The sequence below is a fragment of the Coregonus clupeaformis genome, chromosome 15 (genome assembly GCF_020615455.1).
Source record: "Coregonus clupeaformis isolate EN_2021a chromosome 15, ASM2061545v1, whole genome shotgun sequence".
Taxonomy (NCBI): domain Eukaryota; kingdom Metazoa; phylum Chordata; class Actinopteri; order Salmoniformes; family Salmonidae; genus Coregonus; species Coregonus clupeaformis.
The window spans coordinates 48,437,175-48,457,080 of record NC_059206.1 but is presented as its reverse complement, the minus strand read 5'-3'; the positions used below and the strand labels follow the sequence as shown (position 1 = coordinate 48,457,080).

At 44.6% G+C, this 19,906-nt stretch overlaps 2 protein-coding genes across 2 annotated transcripts in view; both read left to right on the top strand.

Annotated features, from left to right (window-relative positions):
- LOC121582814 (proline-rich protein 36) overlaps window positions 1-10,991 on the top strand; it is a 60,614-nt gene extending 49,623 nt beyond the window's left edge. The window contains exon 4 of the mRNA XM_041898931.2: window positions 9,970-10,991. Coding sequence (XP_041754865.2) covers window positions 9,970-10,171 — 202 coding nt within the window. The 3' untranslated portion in view covers window positions 10,172-10,991. The remainder of the gene's footprint in view (window positions 1-9,969) is intronic.
- A 6,316-nt stretch (window positions 10,992-17,307) lies between these two features.
- The window catches only part of pcsk5a (proprotein convertase subtilisin/kexin type 5a), a 43,968-nt gene continuing 41,369 nt past the window's right edge, over window positions 17,308-19,906 (top strand). The window contains exons 1-4 of the mRNA XM_045225452.1: window positions 17,308-17,457; window positions 18,636-18,740; window positions 19,039-19,212; window positions 19,586-19,729. Coding sequence (XP_045081387.1) covers window positions 17,308-17,457; window positions 18,636-18,740; window positions 19,039-19,212; window positions 19,586-19,729 — 573 coding nt within the window. The remainder of the gene's footprint in view (window positions 17,458-18,635; window positions 18,741-19,038; window positions 19,213-19,585; window positions 19,730-19,906) is intronic.

The following is a 19,906-nucleotide window of genomic DNA, read 5'->3' as shown; positions in this document are numbered from 1 at the left end:
TTTGCAACTGGATCCTGGACTTCCTGACGGGCCGCCCCAGGTGGTGACGGTAGGCAAGAACATCTCCTCCACACTGACCCTCAACACGGGGGCCCCTAAAGGGTGCGTGCTTAGGCCCTTCCTGTACTCTCTGTTCACCACAAGTGCGTGGCCACGCACGACTCCAACAAGTACGTGGCCACGCACGCCTGATCACCGAAGGTGATGAGACAGCCTACAGGGAGGAGGTCAGAGTCTTGGCAGTGTGGTGCCTGGACAACAACCTCTCCCTCAACGTCAGTAAGTCCAAGGAGCTGATCGTGGACTACAGGAGAAAGAGGGAAGAGCACGCCCCCAACCACATCGACGGGGCTGTAGTGGCGCGGGGAGAACAGCAAATTCTTTGCACCTTGCCGGCTCGGGGATTCAAACAGGGGCGGTGTGTTCATTAGGGCGATATGGGCGACGCACTGCCAAACGGGAAAAGGAAGGGATTTTTTTTCTAATCAATTATATCACGGCAACAGTAGTTATCAGTGTTCTAATCTAGACGTCTGATCTGCCACTAAATGTCCAATCAGGCTAAAGTCGTGCTTCAAATGGCCCCGCCTTTTGGGGGCGATTTCAGTCAGGTTGAAAATCGCCCAGAAGTGTCTCATAGCCTCTCATGTAAAATCTTTTTTTTCAAATATCAGAGCTTTTAATACAATCTCTATGGGTTTCTGAGGGCTTGCACTTACGCGCTTTCGTCATACGTAACATAACCATGAACGTAACTAAGAAAAGAGCGGGTAGCAGCGTCAATCAATTCACGTACTACTATCAAGATGGCTAGCGTTCAGTGCAACTCGATTGTCTCTTTGAAAGAAGTTCACATCAAAGACCATTCAAAACGAGCTACTGGAGTGTATGCTAGCGGTCATGAGGGAACATATTGTGGAGGAGGTGAAGTCGGCGAACTTCGTAGCTATCCAAGCTGACGAGACCACGGACGTTTCTACACAGACACAGCTGGTGCTTGTGCTGAGGTACATAGATAGCAACCACAAAGTGCAGGAGCGCTTTTTTGAGTTCCTTCCCATCTCGGAATCAACCTCAGTCTCAATCGGCAGTGTGCTTTTGGAGAGACTGAACGGTCTTTTTGCCGACGACGAGAAAGTCAAACTGTGGTGCACTGGCACTGTACCAGGTTCTCATGAGCTACAACCTCCAGGAGACGTTCTCTGAGACTGTGACTCTGTTGAACATCCTCATAACTACTCCCATGACAACAGCTGAAGCTGAGAGATGTTTCTCAACTTTGACACGAGTTAAGACATTCCTGCGAAATTCAATGGGCCAGGAACGTCTGAATGCACTGGCCATGCTTTCCATGGAGAGGGAACTAGTCCTCAGCATGCCTGATTTCAATGAGAAAGTCATTGACCGCTTTGCTGCATTGAAAGAGAGAAGAGAACAGTTTCAGTACAAGTAATGTAGCCTCTCTCTCTCTTTGTCCCTCCCTGTCTGTCTCTTTAACACACACAAGCCCAAATCAGTTCACAGTTGATGTTGTTTAAAATAGTTATTTTTCATTTTAAAAAAAGTAAAAAAAATAAAATAATCTGTTCATGTTCATTTTTACAAATCTATACAATTGGCCAGAATATGGTTGTTCATATTTACAAATCTATACAATTGGCCAGAATATGGTTGTTAATTTTTACAAAGCCATACAGATAGCTGTGTTTACCTTTTCTAGAAATTATTTTCAAATTCTGTTTTCAGGCAAAATGTCTATCACTGTTCATTTTCACAAATCTATACAAGAGGGCAGAATATGGAAGTCTATAAAAATTTCTTATTACCAATAACTTGCATCAATGTTTTCAGTAGCCTCTATCAAAAGCTCCAGCTTGCTTGTTGTGAATTATGCTCAGGTGCACATATTTCCAATTCAACCATGAGGCAAAAAATGTGGTAAAAGCTCTTGTTGATCCTGCAATCTGAACAAATACCAAGATGCTGTATTTTCAGCTGATATTTCATTTGTTTATGGAAATGCATATTGTTTATGCAGTGTTGAGGAATGTGAAAGAACACCCTTGATTATTTTTACTGTGATAACTTATTTTGCTTTTGTAAGCCAACACTTTTGAGATCAGTCAATAAATGCTTCTGGCATTGACTTATATGCTGCCCCTGTCTTCATGTTGTTGCTGGACATATCTTTTTTAAAATGTGTGTAGGTCACCTAAATCATCAGAAAAATTGCCCCCCCTGAGAATTTTTTCAGGAGCCGCCACTGGATTCAAAGCAGCAACCTCTCGGTTACTGGCCCAAAGCTTTTAACCGCTAGGCTACCTGCCGCCCCTTATCACCAACAGCGACAACAACAGTGTCACAGGTGAATGGCTCGTGGTGCTGAAAGGACAGCTACCAGAATACCTGTGCACTCCATGGCGCTGAAGGAGAGCCAGTTTTGGTCGAACACATAGACACGGCTGATAGACAGGCGACAGCAGTCACACACAGCATTAAATTAATGTTAAAGAATAAGCAGCCCATTCACTCCAGTAGGCCCCATTAAATCATAACAATACAAAAGCACAACCATTTAATTTCCAAAATGAAGTGAACAAACCAGCTATTACTTCCGATTGCAAATATATTTTTAATCACGTTCATCACACTAACCAGTGATCTAAAGTTTAAATTCAACAACGTTTCAAGTCATTATTTTCAAAGAGATAGCTAACAACAAGCTGCAACAAAAAATAGCGCCACTCACCAGATGACGATCATTTGTTTGAAAGAAGTTTGAAAGTTAATCTTAAAAAGGGTGATATGAACAAATTATTAACAACATCCACCTTGAAGTTAATAACAGCTGCTGAAGCCACCATCACCATTGTCACACTACTACAACACAAGGTAGCTAACATTACAAGCGTTAGCGTTGGAAAACTACTGTTTGCACCACTGATTATTTGCTCTTGTGCTCTCACATGTGACTTATTTTAAATGGTCCCATCCATTGCAAGTCAAAATGTGATTGGTTCATTTCACTGTCACCCCACAATTCTGATTTAATACAGTTGAATGGTAGAGGCCTTCTGTCCAGCTTCTGGAGGCCTAGCCAATGACTGGCTGAGCTAGCTAGATTTTTCTATCCAGAGACCTCAAGAGAAAAAACCTGATTGGACATTAACCCTTCTCTTTCCAACACAAACTGAAGAGATTTATATTACAGCATATTGGATGACTGTTATTCATATTCCATTCACCCAGCTCAATGTAACATCGATAGGTTTAGGTTACTACATGATACTCAAATTTTCCCTGTACCCATCTTGAGGTTGCTACAGCCTAGTCTATAAATGAATGTTTACAACGTAGGTGCATAGGTCGAGAGAAACATTTACGCAATCAAGGTAACAGACAGTGACACATTCAATACCGCCTTGCACACTCTTGCCTGCATCTACCTGATCTAGGGTGTAATCATTAGTCCAAAAGTTGTAAACGAGAGTTTCTATTGGACAAATTCAGGTATGTTTATCCCTGTTCTGTTCCGTTTGCTTCCGTTTAAGAAACGTTTTTCAACAAAATCAGCAGAATGAATGACACCCCTGATCACACGCAAACACAGTTCACTTTCATAGCAGCCACATACAAACAGCATGATCACTAGTCAGCTAGCTAACATGGCATCGCTCTCTGTTTGAGCCGGGTGTTTGAGTAGGCTAAACTAGCTAGTTGCATTCGCTAGCTAGGTAAGTGAAAGTGAAACAAATATCGCTATCTCTCTCTCTCTCTTGCTTCTCCTTCATTTTTGAAGAAATGAATTTGTTCAAAACTGTTCAGCTATCAGCTTTCTTGTTCTTTGAGTCAACTACTCACCACATTTTATGCACTGCAGTGCTAGCTAGCTGTAGCTTAAGCTTTCAGTACTAGATTCATTATCTGATCCTTTGATTGAGTGGACAACATCTCAGTTCATGCTGCAAGAGCTCTGATATGTTGGAGGATGAGAACCATGAGCCTCCTAGGTTTTGTATTGAAGTCAATGTACCCAGAGGAGGACGGAAACTAGCTGTCCTCCGGCTACACCATGGTGCTACCCTACAGAGTGCTGTTGAGGCTACAGTGTGTTTTAATCAATTATTTGGTGACGTGAATATATTTAGTCTAGTTTAATCTAAAAAGAAAGAAAATCATGTTTTGCTATGTTTCTTTTTCAGAAATTCACTGAGGATGTTCCTCCCCTTCCTCCTCTGAGGAGCCTCCACTGATATAGCTTAATTATTGTGTATTTTATTCCTCTTGTGTTACTACATGTAACCGCGCCAGCCCAGGACCTCCACATCTGTCTTCTTCACCTGCAAGATCATCTGAGGAGGGGTGGGGGGTGCTGAGGAGTATTTCTGTCATTTTGTGGGGGAAAACTAATTCTGATTGGCTGGGCCTGGCTCCCCAATTGGTGGGCCTGGCTGCCAAGTGGGTGGGCCTATGCCCTCCCAGGCCCACCCATGGCTGCATCCCTGCCCAGTCATGTGAAATCCATAGATTAGGGCTTAATTAATTTATTTAAATTGACTGTTTTCCTTATATGAACTGTAACTCAGTCAAATCTTTGAAATTGTTGCATGTTGCGTTTATATTTTTGTTCAGTATATATGGGACACCATACAGGAAGGTATAATATTTACTGGCCAAAAGGTCGATTAGCATGGGCAGCGCCATTGAAGGCTTCCACCATTTTAATGTAGTCAACTAGGTGTGTGACACTCTGGCTCTATGGACTTTGATTTTTGAGCCAGGGTTGTTCATTTCACTTGGGTGTATTTCTATGTTGGTTAGTCTAGGTTGTTTTTTCTATGTTTGGTTGATGACTCCCAATCGGAGGTAACGAGTGTCAGCTGTCGGCTCGTTATCTCTGATTGGGAGCCATATTTATACTGTGTGTTTTCACCTTGGGGTTGTGGGTTTTTGTTCCATGTTTCTGTCAGTGTTACAGAGGACTTCACTATCGTCATTTGTTGTTTTTCGTGGTTGCTTTATAAAATAAAGTCATCATGTTCACTCCACGCGCTGCGTATTGGTCCGCTTCTTCAGACGATCGTGACAGAAAAACCCACCACAAGAGGACCAAGCAGCGTAACAAACGGCAACAGGACCTACCTACACAGGATTTATGGACGCCTCCAAAGGATTCGTGGACATGGGAGGAGATACGGGCTGGAAAGGGTCCGTGGGCACAACCGGAGGAATATCACCGCCCTCGTGAAGAGCTGGAGGCAGCTAAAGCAGAGAGGAGGTGGTATGAGGCGGAAGCACGGAGGCAAGGCTGGAAGCCCGGGGAGTACTACCCAAACATTTCTTGGGGAGGAAGCGCCGGGTAAGGAGAAAACGCTGGTGGATGTCCTCCTCGGTTGGGGACAGATAACGCAGGAGGAGGCCGTCCGGTACCGGAGGGCGATGAAGGGGGGAGAACCTGGCAGGAGAGGAGCAACGACAGCAGCAGGGCCATCGTCGGAAGGACGGGAGGCAACCCCAAAACATTTTTGGGGGGCACATGGCTTGGGCGCCTGAACTGCCCGTCTGCCAAGCGCTGCATAAGCCGCCCGTCTGTACTGAGCCTGCAAAGCCGCCCGTCGGCCATGAGCCTTCAGAGCCGTCCGCCAGACCGGAGCCGCTAGAGCCTTCCGCCAGACAGGAGCCGCTAGAGCCTTCCGCCAGACAGAATCATACACCAGCGATGGAATCAGCAGGAGCCGACGCAGCCCGTACAAGACTGGAAGCCCAGGTTCGGGTCCAGCAAGAGCAGCTCCTGCAGATGGGAACCGCCCTGCGGGAGGTGATGACCACTCTCCGAGGCTGGGGTCCGCCTCCACCGCCAGCCGCCCAGCCAGCACCGTCAGCCAGCCATGAGCAGCCAGATCCGTCAGCCAGCCATGAGCAGCCAGATCCGTCAGCCAGCCATGAGCAGCCAGATCCGTCAGCCAGCCATGAGCAGCCAGATCCGTCAGCCAGCCACGAGCAGCCAGATCCGTCAGCCAGCCACGAGCAGCCAGATCCGTCAGCCAGCCATGAGCAGCCAGATCCGTCAGCCAGCCATGAGCAGCCAGATCCGTCAGCCAGCCATGAGCAGCCAGATCCGTCAGCCAGCCATGAGCAGCCAGATCCGTCAGCCAGCCATGAGCAGCCAGACCCGTCAGCCAGCCAAGAGCCGTCCAGCCAGGATCCGCCAGAGCCGTTCAGCCAGGATCCGCCAGAGCCGTCCAGCCAGGATCCGCCAGAGCCGTCCAGCCAGGATCCGCCAGAGCCGTCCAGCCAGGATCCGCCAGAGCCGTCCAGCCCGGATCCGCCAGAGCCGTCCAGCCCGGATCCGCCAGAGCCGTCCAGCCCGGATCCGCCAGCCAGCCAGGATCCGCCAGAACCAGCCAGCCAGGATCCGCCATTCAGTCCGGAGCTGCCCCTTAGTCCGGTACTGCCCCTTAGCCCGGTGCTGCTCCTTAGCCCGGTGCTGCCCCTTAGCCCGGTGCTGCCCCTTAGTCCGGTGCTGCCCCTTAGGCCGGTGCTGCCCCTTAGCCCGGTGCTGCCCCTTAGCCCGGTGCTGCCCCTTGGCCCGGTGCTGCCCCTTGGCCCGGTGCTGCCCCTGAGTCCGGTGATGCCTCTTAGTCCAGTGCTGCCCCTTAATCCTGTGGGGTTTAGTTGGGGGGTGGTCATGTGGAGGAGGTTACACAAGCGGGTAGTGACTATGGTGGGGTGGGGACCACGACCAGTGCCTGAGCCGCCACCATAGACAGACGCCCACCCAGACCCTCCCCTAGACTGTATGCTGGTGCGCCCGGAGTTCGCACCTTTAGGGGGGGGTACTGTGACACTCTGGCTCTATGGACTTTGATTTTTGAGCCAGGGTTGTTCATTTCACTTGGGTGTATTTCTATGTTGGTTAGTCTAGGTTGTTTTTTCTATGTTTGGTTGATGACTCCCAATCGGAGGTAACGAGTGTCAGCTGTCGGCTCGTTATCTCTGATTGGGAGCCATATTTATACTGTGTGTTTTCACCTTGGGGTTGTGGGTTTTTGTTCCATGTTTCTGTCAGTGTTACAGAGGACTTCACTATCGTCATTTGTTGTTTTTCGTGGTTGCTTTATAAAATAAAGTCATCATGTTCACTCCACGCGCTGCGTATTGGTCCGCTTCTTCAGACGATCGTGACAAGGTGGGACTTTCAACTTCATTGGCTGATCCCTCCTGGTGACCTGGTTAGAGTCACGTCCAACTGGGTCATCAGGAGGAATCAGCCAATCGTGAAGAAGAAAATTGACTACTTCTTAATGGAGAAGGACTCCAATCAAGTTGTAGAATCATCTCAAGGATGATCAATAGAAACAGGATGCACCTCAGCTCAATTTTGAGTCTCATAGCAAAGGGTCTGAATACTTACGTAAATAAGGTATCTGTTTTTTATTTTTTATACATTTGCAAAAATGTCTAAAAAACAGTTTTTGCTTTGTCATTATGGGCTATTGTGTGTACATTGATGAGGAAATTGTTTTATTTAATCCATTTTAGAATAAGGCTGTAACGTAATAGACATTTGGAAAAAGTCAACGGCTCTGAATACCTACCGAATGCATTGTACGTGGTACAGAAAAGTACAATCTTAGGTGAGTACATGGGGAGCTATATCTCTGCAGATGATCTGTCTATCTGGTCAAAATCACTGATACAGGTCCCCCTCCACCCTCTGGTTGTATATGGATAACTTGTAATTATGTTTCCATAAAAAACCTAGATTCAAAAAAAGATAATAGTAATTTATCAAATTACTATAGGCGAAATTATGTGTTTTTGGCTGGGGTCAAAATCACCCCAAAGGAGTCCACTAAACTAAACTAAGTCCACACAATAATAATTTAGATTAGTTAAGAACAAGTTGATTAACAGTCATGAAAAATTGTAAGAATTGAATAAACCACATTTGGGCTAAGATCAAAAATATGCCTCTGGGGTCAAAATGACCCCAGTCTGTAGCTTGAGGGTTAAAGCACATTTTATTTTCACACAGGCCTGAGATCAGTAGCACAGCAGCACAGCAAAGGGGTAGGAGTGTGTGTGTGTGTGCACACGTGCGTGTGTGTTGTGTTTGTGCCACTGCACGGTAGTCACTAAGTAGGCTCCTCGATGCTTGATGCTAGCTGAGATAATTAAGGTTGAGGGCGGACAGCTCCCTCCAGTGCCTGTCGAGCCTTGATCATGCTGGGGCCACAGACTGGGGCTGTTCATTTACACAAAAAGGAACACAGTGGGAACATAGGACATCTCACTGGGGAAATCTGGAGGGTTACTGTCTTGGGATAGTGGTGGCTCGTACAGAGGGGGGACGTGTTTGTGTCTGTGTATGTGTGTGTTGGATGGGGTAGAGGGAGCAGGCTACTCAGCTAGTGCTTGAGGCTGCCTCACCACTATTTATAGGCTGCTGGAGTTGGTCTGTGTTTTTATCTGAAGCTTTAGCAGTCAGTCACATAGCAGTCCCCTATGTGCTCGTTTTTCCAAGCTGCTATGGATAGACTCTTTACATTCTAGAGCGAAAAAGAGGTTCAGTTTTGAAGTGACTTTTCCCCACCTTCTGTACTACGGTAGTATACAGTGGGGATGGATGAAATCCTCTTTGAGATACTCCGTCTGTACTGTTGCCTGCCTTTTGTCCATTACTCTACCTGCCTGTGTCTGTCTGAGTGCCTATTCCTGAGAGTTGTTTTATGCGTTTGAATAAAAAGTGCAAAAGGCAGACTGAAGTGGCTGGTGAGCGAGTGACAGTGTGTGTGTGTTTGTGTGTGTATATGTGTGTGTGGGAGACAAAGCCGGATGTCTAGTATAAATTGAGAAGAATGTGAAGCTCCTGATACATTTCATTGTTCTGCTGTTGAAGTTCAGGGTCCTGCTGTTGTGTCAAGTCTCGCCCTCTGCATCTCTCTATCCCACTCTTCATCTTAGCATCTGTGCTGTGATGAGAAACTCCACCTAACTAGGACATGCACTGCATAATCAGAAAGAATAGCAAGCAGCAAAGTAAAAAAAATTGAACAAAATATGTTTGCAGGGGGAAGCACAATTCAGTTTACTGAACGTGTAACTGCAGGTAAATAGTCCTTATAGGCTTTTCTTTATCTACGATGTGTTTATTTATTAATGCCTCACCTGAATAGCTTATAGACTGTGGAGGGGGTGCATCAGAGTTTAAACCTGACGCTACTCCTACATACTAGGCCCTAAAGCTATACTGTCACCACTGAAACAGTATCTTAGCTGCCTTTCTTTTTCTAGCTTTTTATACCCCTCTTTTGGTCTATTCACACTATGGAGCCAAGCTGAACCAAGCCGAGCCGGGCTGTACTGTGCTGACTTGCTTACTCATCCACCATAGTTGCTGGAACCAAGCAGGAATGGACAATGGGTGTGTTCGTAAAGAGTACACTCTGGACCGTTCGTAAACTCAGAGCGTTGTCAGATTGTCTGTTCATAAATTCAGAGCGTTTCACTCTCGGAGTGGTCAGAGCACACACTGGATGCTCTGGCTGAAGAGTAGGGTTGATCTGAGCGTTCTGATCTCACAACGGCAGTCAAGCACCGAAGCTAACTGGCTAAAGTTGGCTAGCTTGGTAGCTACATCCAGACATACAGTAAATGAGAGAACACTTCACTCTGAACATTTTACTTACCTTAGCAGAGCTGGTTAGACTGTTTTCATGTTATCTAGAGGGCCAGTGACTTTAACTGTGTTACTGGCAAGAATTGAATGTCGTTTCTTACAACAACCGGGTGTAGGTTGTTTGTAAATGCATCAGTTATTCTGAGCTGTGGGACTCTCAAACCAGAGTGCAGTAATATCGGAGTAGATTGCAAGAGTGAATTTATGAAAAGTACCGTACAGTTTAGGTTGACATGATAGTGAGAGACGGGTATTTGTGACTTAATCCTTCTCTCTCTTCTCTGCAGTGTGGAGCATGACTTCCGGCTGCAGGAGGGGGCAGTGATCCGCACGTGGAGGGTAGGGGACCCTCCAGAGGGCTCCCCCCTAGCCACTGTGACCCCCCAGCCCACCACGCCACACCGCCAGGACTCACCCCTGCCGGTGACACCGGCACGCCCCTCTCACAGCGGCAAGAAGAGTCGGAAGAAGTGCTTTTGGTTCTTGTGAATTTTAAAGGGGGAAAAGTAGGGAAGGACACAATGAATAAGGACACTCCTTCTAAAGACTGCGAGGGACTGAGTGGTGGTGTGTGGAGTGATATGGAAGGAGAGAGAAAAAGAAAATGGACGCTCAAAACAAGTGTGAGAAGAAGCAGTAAACAAGAGAGAAAATGAAGTGAGGTATAAAAGAGATATTAAAGAGGTATAAAAGTAGGTAAAGGACCTGGAAGACCCCTAGTGTGGAGATGAATGGAATCTGTTTTGATCCTGACGTGTTTGAACTGTATAGAGTGGAAAGTGGAACATGCATGTGTTGTAGTTGCACCGAAATGCCTCTTCAGCACCTGAGATCAGTTGTTTGTGCGGGGAGGGAGGTACTGTAAAATGTGCTGAAGTCTTCTGAAAACGTAACCAATTATAGAAGTGAAAGTGTAGTAGATGAAAAGAAAGGATAAGGCAGAGACTAAGTATAAAAGGCTAGGGGATGGAGGGAATAAAAAAACAAGAGGAAAATAATGAGTGTACAGAGAAGAGAGGAAGGATCCATCCTCATCACTAATGGACAAATGAGGGTCAGAACACCAGCTTTTATATCCAGAGATGTTTCAGCCAATCAATTATTACGATGACCCTTATTTAAAACTTTTAATAGAATTGATCATTCAAAAACGACAGACACACACACATGCTCAATCAGGCTGAGAAATGCACCACGAGAAAAAGTGAGGGGTTAAAATTATTAAAGTGTACATAAAACAGAGAGTTCTACTGCTTGAATTGCTATATTTCAGATACGGATTACTGCTCTATAAAGTATTTTACCACAATTTGTTTGAGTATAGTGTCATTTCTGCTCTCATAGATTTTTAACAGGATGAACACTTGTGATGAGAAACAAGTGTATAGCACGTATAGCACTAGTACTTACTTTACTGTAAGTCACTCTGGAAAAGCATGTGCTGGGTGGCATATATTATTACATATTATGAATGAATAATCACTCAAACGTTAGTACGACTGTGGTCGTGACACAATGGTGTTTCAACTAACAACTTTTCAGCATGAAAATACATCGATTGGGATGAAACGCCTGTTGACCTCAAGCGATGCAGGACCCGAAACATTACGCAACCCAACACAAGGAGAAGCAGTGCATCATGGTCCCCCAGATGGCTTTGCAGACCCAATTGTCCTGGACGCTCCGGGGCTCGTCTCACAAAATTAGGCCTCAGCTGCTTGACGACTGCAAACGACCAAAAACACGGCAGATTCCTCGTTAGTGATGGTCTTCACATCGTGACACATACTTGGGTCAACAGTCTACACAAACATTTGACAACAACAGTCACTTTGTTTTCTTCCAAATCCTATGCAATTGATTTAAATTATTGAATCTAACTAGCCTTATTTTTTCTTGCAGTTTCCCAATACAGACAAGACAGTATCGTCTGAAGGAAAGAGAATGGAGTGTTTAGTTTGGGAACAGATGTAGTGTGGCAGATGTTGCAGAGACAGAATTGATTTTTCAAAGCTTCACAGACACAACCCAACAGCCTAACGGTTTTTGGGTGCAACTCCGAACAGGTTTCCAGCAACATGCCCTCGTGTGTCGACACTTGGTTGAACATTTGGAGAGCAAGCAGTGTCAACTTTTCTCACTGCTGAGCACTCGGACATGGATCGTCACACACACAGTCACAAAGTCTCTCTCGCTCACATGCACGCACCCACACACACACACACACACACACACACACATTTCATCACACAGCCTAATTCAGTTCAATAGAGGCCCGAGGCTCACCAACTGAGCCCTGCATCCTGTTGTGCTCCAATGAGGTATATAAGTGGAACTGCTTTTGCTGTGCAAGTATCACAGTCCTAAAAATATAAACACACAAACACACACAAGCACAATCCCCCTCCCACACACACAACCACCCCAACATACACACCCCAAATGTATAGTGCTTCTCCCAGATAATATTACATTATCTCCCCCAGAGCTACACAGTTGTTTCTCACCCACACATCCAGAGGCCTATCCCCATCTCCCTTCCTTGGCTCTGTGAGGAGTGTAGAGTTGTCAGTCATTAATCCTGTACAGCAGTGAGCTGTAATCCCGATGACAGAGCAGGGATTACAGAACAGAAAAGAAGATCTGAGGTCTGCCTGGAGGAAGGAACAAAGGGGAAGCGAGGAAGACTGGCTCAGAATACATACAAATACACAGCCAGGTTGGGCTGGAAAACGGTAAAGGTAACACATTTTGTCAGTGCTGCAGAACAGATAAGGGTGATACACAAAAGCAACTCCCCTCTCACATCAATGCAGCTCTGCTCTGTCGGTGTGAGTCGAAAGACAGATGTCAGAGTATAGCATTACAGTGGCTGAGAAGCAGGAGTGATGGGTTCAAATGGATGAACACAATGTCTGTTTTCGAGACACTTCAAAGCGATGCCAGGGTCAAAGTTGGCCAACACAACATAACGCAATCCAATGCAATGTAGCTAATAGCCTTCACTGACAAATTCTGACCCGAGGCATCAACAAAAGTGCATGAAATCCATGTGACTGCCCTTGTACGTGCTGAAGAGTAATGCTATTATGAGTCATTAGCCTAAACTGTTAAATAATAGAGAAATTATGTCTCACTTTCTTATCAGATGACAACAAATTAGGTCCTTCTACTGTACATTCAATGTGATAAAAACAGTACCAACCCCTTAGACAGCTACACAAAGTATTGTTTGCCAAATGTCTACGAACTGATGCGGAGCAAGCTAGATATCTTTTATTATTTCCGCAATATTGATTTGATTAAATACATCGCTAACCTGTAATTCTGCACCAAGATTTTTCTCATTAAGCTGAAAGATGAGGACCCCTGTATTGCCTACAATGGAGATGGAAAACATAATATATTGAATAGTTTGCAGAAAGATATGGGATTTCATGCAAGATTTGAGCACACACAAACACAAAACACACACACAAACACAATGGAAATGGAAAATAAACTTTGCTTGACTGCAGGGAGTTAAACAATGCCTCTGCACATCTCGTAGCTCGGCTGGCACCAAGTCATACTGAGGGATTTCAAAGGCAGAACCGCCGCACTTATCGGAGTGCCATCTACATGTGTAGTGCCGCTGCAGTGGCTATGTCACAGGGGAACAGTGAATAATGAATTAAGGACCTGCCGAGTTTCTGAGTCAATTCAGGCGCAGATTGGTTTAATAAAATATGAGCTAAATTCTCCCCCGCCACCCCCGACATCACCACAGTGAAGAAAGACCAGGGCATTAATCAGTATATGTAAATAAAGCCCAGTTAAAGAGAGAGGGGGTGTACAGAGTGATTTCTCTGGCTTCCATTATCAGGAGGAAAATGGGGTTGAGATATTCATTGTGCTGTGAAGTGTAATGACTAACTGTCCTAATCATAGGCCTAGCCCTGCAGCCACTTGTCACAGTAGCTAGTTAGTTTAATTAGAGGTTTGTGTAGGTAAAGCAACGTGGCCTGTAGCCTGTTTATTAGACTGCATAAAGGGGAAGGGAAAGAGGATGTATTCAAAATGAGGGCTAACCCAATTTCTTTTAGTAAGAGCTGTTATTGCTGGTAAAAGAGCAGACCGAAAACGCAATCTCAGACAGAGCAAGTCCCTTGAAACGCGTTCAAACAATTGAATAATTCTAATGTTTGAATAATAAGCAACAAATGCTGAAGACAAAACTAAAGACTTTCAGAACTTGAAAATGTTTGTGTGCATTTGCATTCAACAACTACCCCCTTTGGACCTGTACTCTAGAGGTGCATTAAGAGTTAGTATTAAAGCAAAACATTTTAACACCAAATAAATAGGTAGGAGGGCTGATGCCTTAGCTACTCGCTGGGTAGTCAAGGTGCTCGAGAATCCAGTTTGACAATTATTTCCAGGGGAATTTGCAGTTTGTTTGAGCTGAATTTTCTGGAACATCAAAGTCAGTCTCTCCAAGGACATGTTAGATAACTTCAAAGTCCTGTGACTGCTTGCCGAGAGGTGCTTTTTCTTTGTTTTCTTCAGCTTTCATCCAGTTTGTTTTCATTCCAAAGTGGAATACTAGATGATAAAGCCGATGTGCATATTGCATCACCAACCCTTTTATTAAAATGTGCAATTCAAAACACATTTAACTGAATAAAGGGAATTCATTCAAGCAGAACTATTGCAACACACAGCCTACATGATGTAGAAGTATAATTAATAATTCATATCAATAATAAATCATTCTAAAAACTTGCAATGGTTCAATGATGAAAGGATATACACTGAACAAAAATAAACACAACATGCAATAATTTCAAAGATTTTACTGAGTTACAGTTCATATAAGGAAAATCTGTCAATTTAAATAAATTCATTAGGCCCGAATCTATGTATTTCACATGACTGGGAAAATCGATATGCATTTGTTAGTCATAGATACCTTAAAAAAAAAGTATGGGCGTGGATCAGAAAAGCAGTCAGTATCTGGTGTGACCACTATTTGCCTCATGCAGCGCGAGTTGATAGAGTTGATCAGGCTGTTGATTGTGGCCTGTGGAATGTTGTCCCACTCCTCTTTAATGGCTGTGCCAAGTTGCTGGATATTGGCGGGAACTGGAACATGCTGTCATACACATCGATCCAGAGCATCCCAAACATGCTCAATGGGTGACATGTCTGGTGAGTATGCAGGCCATGGAAGAACTGGGACATTTTCAGCTTCCAGGAATTGTTTACAGATCCTTGAGACATGGGGCCGTGCATTATCATGCTGAAACATGAGGTGATGGCGGCGGATGAATGGCACGACAATGGGCCTCAGGATCTTTTCACGGTATCTCCGTGCATACAAACTGCCATCGATAAAATGCAATTGTGTTCATTGTCTGTAGCTTATGCCTGCCCATACCATAACCCCACCGCCACCATGGGGCACTCTGTTCACAACGTTGACAACAGCAAACCGCTCGCCAACACGACACCATACACGCTGTCTACCATCTGCCCAGTACAGTTGAAACCGGGATTCATCCGTGAAGAACACTCTTCTTCAGCGTGCCAGTGGCCATCGAAGGTGAGCATTTGCCCACTGAAGTCGGTTACGATGCCGAATTGCAGTCAGGTCAAGACCCTGATGAGGACAACGAGCACGCAGATGAGCTTCCCTGAGGCGGTTTCTGACAGTTTGTGCAGAAATTCTAGTTGTGCAAACCCACAGTTTCATCAGCTGTCCAGGTGGCTGGTCTCAGACGATTGCGCAGGTGAAGATGTGGAGGCCCGGCGCTGGCGTGGTTGCACGTGTTCTACGGTTATGAGGCTGGTTGGACGTACTGCCAAATTCTCTAAAACGAGGCGGCATATGGTAGAGAAATTAACATTAAATTATCTGGCAACAGCTCTGATGGACATTCCTGCAGTAAACAAAACTTGAAACATCTGTGGCATTGTGTTGTGTGACAAAACTTTTTTTTGAGGGTGGCCTTTTATTGTCCCCAGCATAAGGTGAACCTGTGTAATGATCAGGCTGTTTAACCAGCTTCTTGATTTGCCACACCTGTCAGGTGGATGGATTATCTTCGCAAAGGAGAAATGCTCACTAACAGGGATGTAAACAAATTTGTTCACAAAAATTGAGAGAAATAAGCTTTTTGTGTGTATGGAACATTTCTGGGATTGTCACGACTTCCTATGAAGCTGCCACCTCTCCTTGTTCGGGCAGGCTTCAGCGTTCGTCGTCACCGGCCTTCTAGCCATTGTCACTCCTCATCTCATCATTCCATTTGTTTTGTCTTGTTTATTCCACACACCTGGTTCATATCCCCTCATCAGTACCTGTATAAGTGTTCCCTCTGCCCCCTTGTCTTTGTGTGTGATTGTTTATTGTGGAGAGTAGAGAAGCTCGGTGGAGCGCCTTGTATTTTGTATCGCCGGGATATTTCTCTGTGTGCCTTGTATTTTCCAGTGCGCCTGTTTTGCGCACTGGAGTGTTTTGATGCGTTACTGCTTAACTCTGTGGTTGCAGAATAAAGCCTGTTATTATGTGATTTACCCTCCTGCGCCTTTCTCCTTCAACATCACCTCATCACACTGATCTTTTATTTCAGCTCATGAAACAAGGGACCAACAATTTACATGTTGCGTTTGTATTTTTGTTCAGTATATATTCTATCAGCAAAACATTTCTAACATGATCACATTTTAGGAATGGATTGAGACTTCATTGTACTACTGAATCTAATGTTCATTCAGAGGGTGTCAGCTCAAGGTATTGTAAACAAAATAAATTGTGTTTTCAATGGATAACAGATAGTTAAAGGGAATATTCATTGTATGTCAGATGATTACATACCTCAAAAGTGTACATCAAAAATCCATATTCCACTGATGTGTAGATCCCAGTATATTCTTTGCAATAAATCTGCAGGCCTCCATCTTGAAGTGATCCTCAGTGAATAGGAATGATTGACAATCTAATTAGGAACTCTGAGTCTGACATAATTACATTGTTAAAAACCTCCCAAGGACAGTGGTGTCAACTCCTCACTAAGAAAGCTACTCATCTGCCACACAGAGTAGTCTAGGCCTAATCATACAAGTTAACACTTCTAAGGGAGTAATTGAAATTAAAGTATACAGTCAACATGTCTCAGTCAGTAAAACCTATATAGACTAGGCCATTTACTAATGATTTATCAAGCATTTGTAAATGACATCATTTTTGTCAATCAAATCACTTTTTAAAACATTGTGAAATGTAGGCCTATAGTTTGACCAATAATAGGCCTATTTGATTTGTGTCACCAACGAGTGACTGAAAGGAGATCATACAGGGCCATTGAAGATGGCAATCTGATATCTAGGCTAGTCTGCATTCTAAATGAGGTTGGTCCTCACTGGTAGATTACAACAGGAAATTACATTTTCTGCAGGACACGTTTTGAACGCAGTCATTCACCGATAATATTCTTATTTTTTTTCGACCATAGGTCTATCTTAGTAACTGACAACTTCCTCGCTATGTGAAGGCGCTTCAGACGTTGAAAGGAGTCAGAGAGAAACTTTTGTAAAAACGTTTGAGCTAACTGACAAGGAGTTGACCTGTTTCAAACGGAATGATGGGTATTTTCGCGTTTCTTTGGATGGGGAGTCTCGTGCCACTCTGTCAACCGCTAATATACACAAATGACTGGGCGATCAGGATAAATGGGGCACCCGCCTCTGCAGACAGTATAGCGGAGAAATATGGATTTCTCAATTTGGGTCAGGTAAGTTCTCCTCAAAGTTGCATATGAGCATCATACTTTTCTACAGTAGCCTAATGTTTCTTTTGCAGAGACAAAGTTATCATTTGGTTCATGGTTCGACTGCAATGCAAATATGGGGGAAAACGTTCCACCGGTCTATAGCCTAGGCCTACTAAACTTCTCTTTGGCTAGCGGACTAAACTCCTGGTGACAGAATTAAGTTCACCATGGAGTGGAGTTTAGTCCGCTGTTCTTCGGCCTAAACATGAAATCTAACTTTACTCATTCATCATCATTAAGTTTGTCAAATCTGCCCATCAACCCAGCATTTTGATACATAGCCTAGGTCTATTTTATTAGCTGTTTCCTTTAAAGTACGTCTATTTTGGATGAAAGACGTTTTCTATCCCATGTGAATGACAAGCTTTTTGCATGAAATGCTAGATTTAATCTGAATCATTGGCTCTGAATCATTCACGGTTGTTTGGCTGCAGCACTCATCAGATTCGTTTCTGAGACCTCAAACAGTCATGTGGCCCCCATATCAAATTAGCCAAGTCATTGACCTTGTAGTGAGCACCCACATCAGACTATCTTCCTTATCAGAAGATTCAGGCCACAAGCCCTCTTTTCATATGCCTACATCTTTTCAGAGCTGAAACGAAGGCTCACGCTACTATTTGCCATCCTGGTTCAAGGAGAGATTGATTTCAGTCATCTCACAACTCAGTCGGTCGATGTATGATAGTTTGAATGGGATCAAGGAGTCATCATTTCCACTCATGGATTGCAACAGCAGTATGGTCCTAAGAATAGCCAAAGCACTACTCTTACTGTTTTGTCCTTCCCTCTATTAGAGCCCTCATGGAAACATGGTCTGTTTTGTGTGTACTAGCCTAAGTTCCTTTCTGTTCAGGTCAAGGCACACATACGTAATGGTGGTATTATGATAAACCTGGGTGTCAGAAAGGAGTGTATCCACAGGCTGTAGCCCAGCCCATGGTTCAGTACCTGGGGCTCAGGTTGCGCTGGCCTGAAAGTCTAGTAGGGGTGTAAAGTAACCTTCTCAATGACTGATGTCAATGACAGCTTCATTATTTATCAGCCATTTAGACATGGGGACACAGCTGAAAAAGCATCAGATCTCATTAGGATACATATACACGATTGTGTGTTTATGTGTTTCCTACTTTACTCAGATTGGAGACTTGAACAACTTTTATAGTTTCCGTCACAGTGGGACGGTGAAGCGGTCGACGGTGTCCAACAAAGACTTTACTGACCTCATCGCCAAGGAGACCAAGGTACAGTAACTAGATTCCATTGGAGGTGTTATTGATACCCTCCTATGTAATTTATCAGCTGCATGACATCCTGCACACACACACATGAACGAGCACACACACAAGCAAGCACGCACGCACACACATAAGACTCAATTGACATAAAAAAAATCTATGAATATAATTGGACGTTTTACCTGTAAGGGATTCAGCAGACTCAGCAAGCACGCAAAACTCCACTTGTACCCTCTAAAGTGTGCATTCCATACTACTGTAAGTAGCCTACAGTAGGATCCCTATAACCTCCATTCCTCTGCAGGTGGAGTGGGTGCAGCAGCAGGTGGTCCATTGGAGGACCAAGAGGAACTCCAGAGCCAGTCACATCTACTCCATTGACGTCCGGACTAAACACATTCCCCCAGGCCCCATCCAACCTAACCAGACCCAGACACTGGTTTTCAATGACCCCCAGTGGTGCAGCTTGTGGTACATTGTGAGTATCTCTCAGCTGAGAGGCAACAACACTGCAGACATACAGTAATGTAATAAATACATCCTTTCTCTTACCTTGAGGTAATCACTAATCTGACATGACATGATTGATGAGAGCAATGTAAGCGAAACAGATCAGTGATTACCTGAAGGAAGAAAGGAAGGAAGGATGCGTTTTTAAAAGGTATATTTAAACAGGGTCAAACATATATTTACAAACATGCTACAGGTGTGTGTGTGCATTACCCACATATGCCCCACTGTTTTGTATTGTGCTTTGCGAGGACGCCTTGTAGTTATAAATATTACTAAAGTAACAACTAATGATCCAAGTAAACATGACATTTACTGATCCCCCCCTCCCGCATCAACAGCACTGCAGTGAGGGCTCCCAGGGCTGTCCGTCCTACATGAACATCGAGGGGGCCTGGAGGAGAGGACACACAGGGAAGGGAGTGGTGGTGTCCATCTTGGATGACGGCATCGAGAGAGAGCATCCTGATCTCAGGCCAAATTATGTAAGTGCCTCGGAACCGTCTCTTCTGAAGACTTCACAAGGACATTTATTAAAAGCAATTTGGCAAATGTCCCGAATGTAAAAGTCCAGAGCTGATCCAATATGCTGTCAAAGCTCTTGGCCGGGAGCTTTTAAAGGTCAACGCAGAGTATTAAAATACAGGCTAAATGTCTTGTCC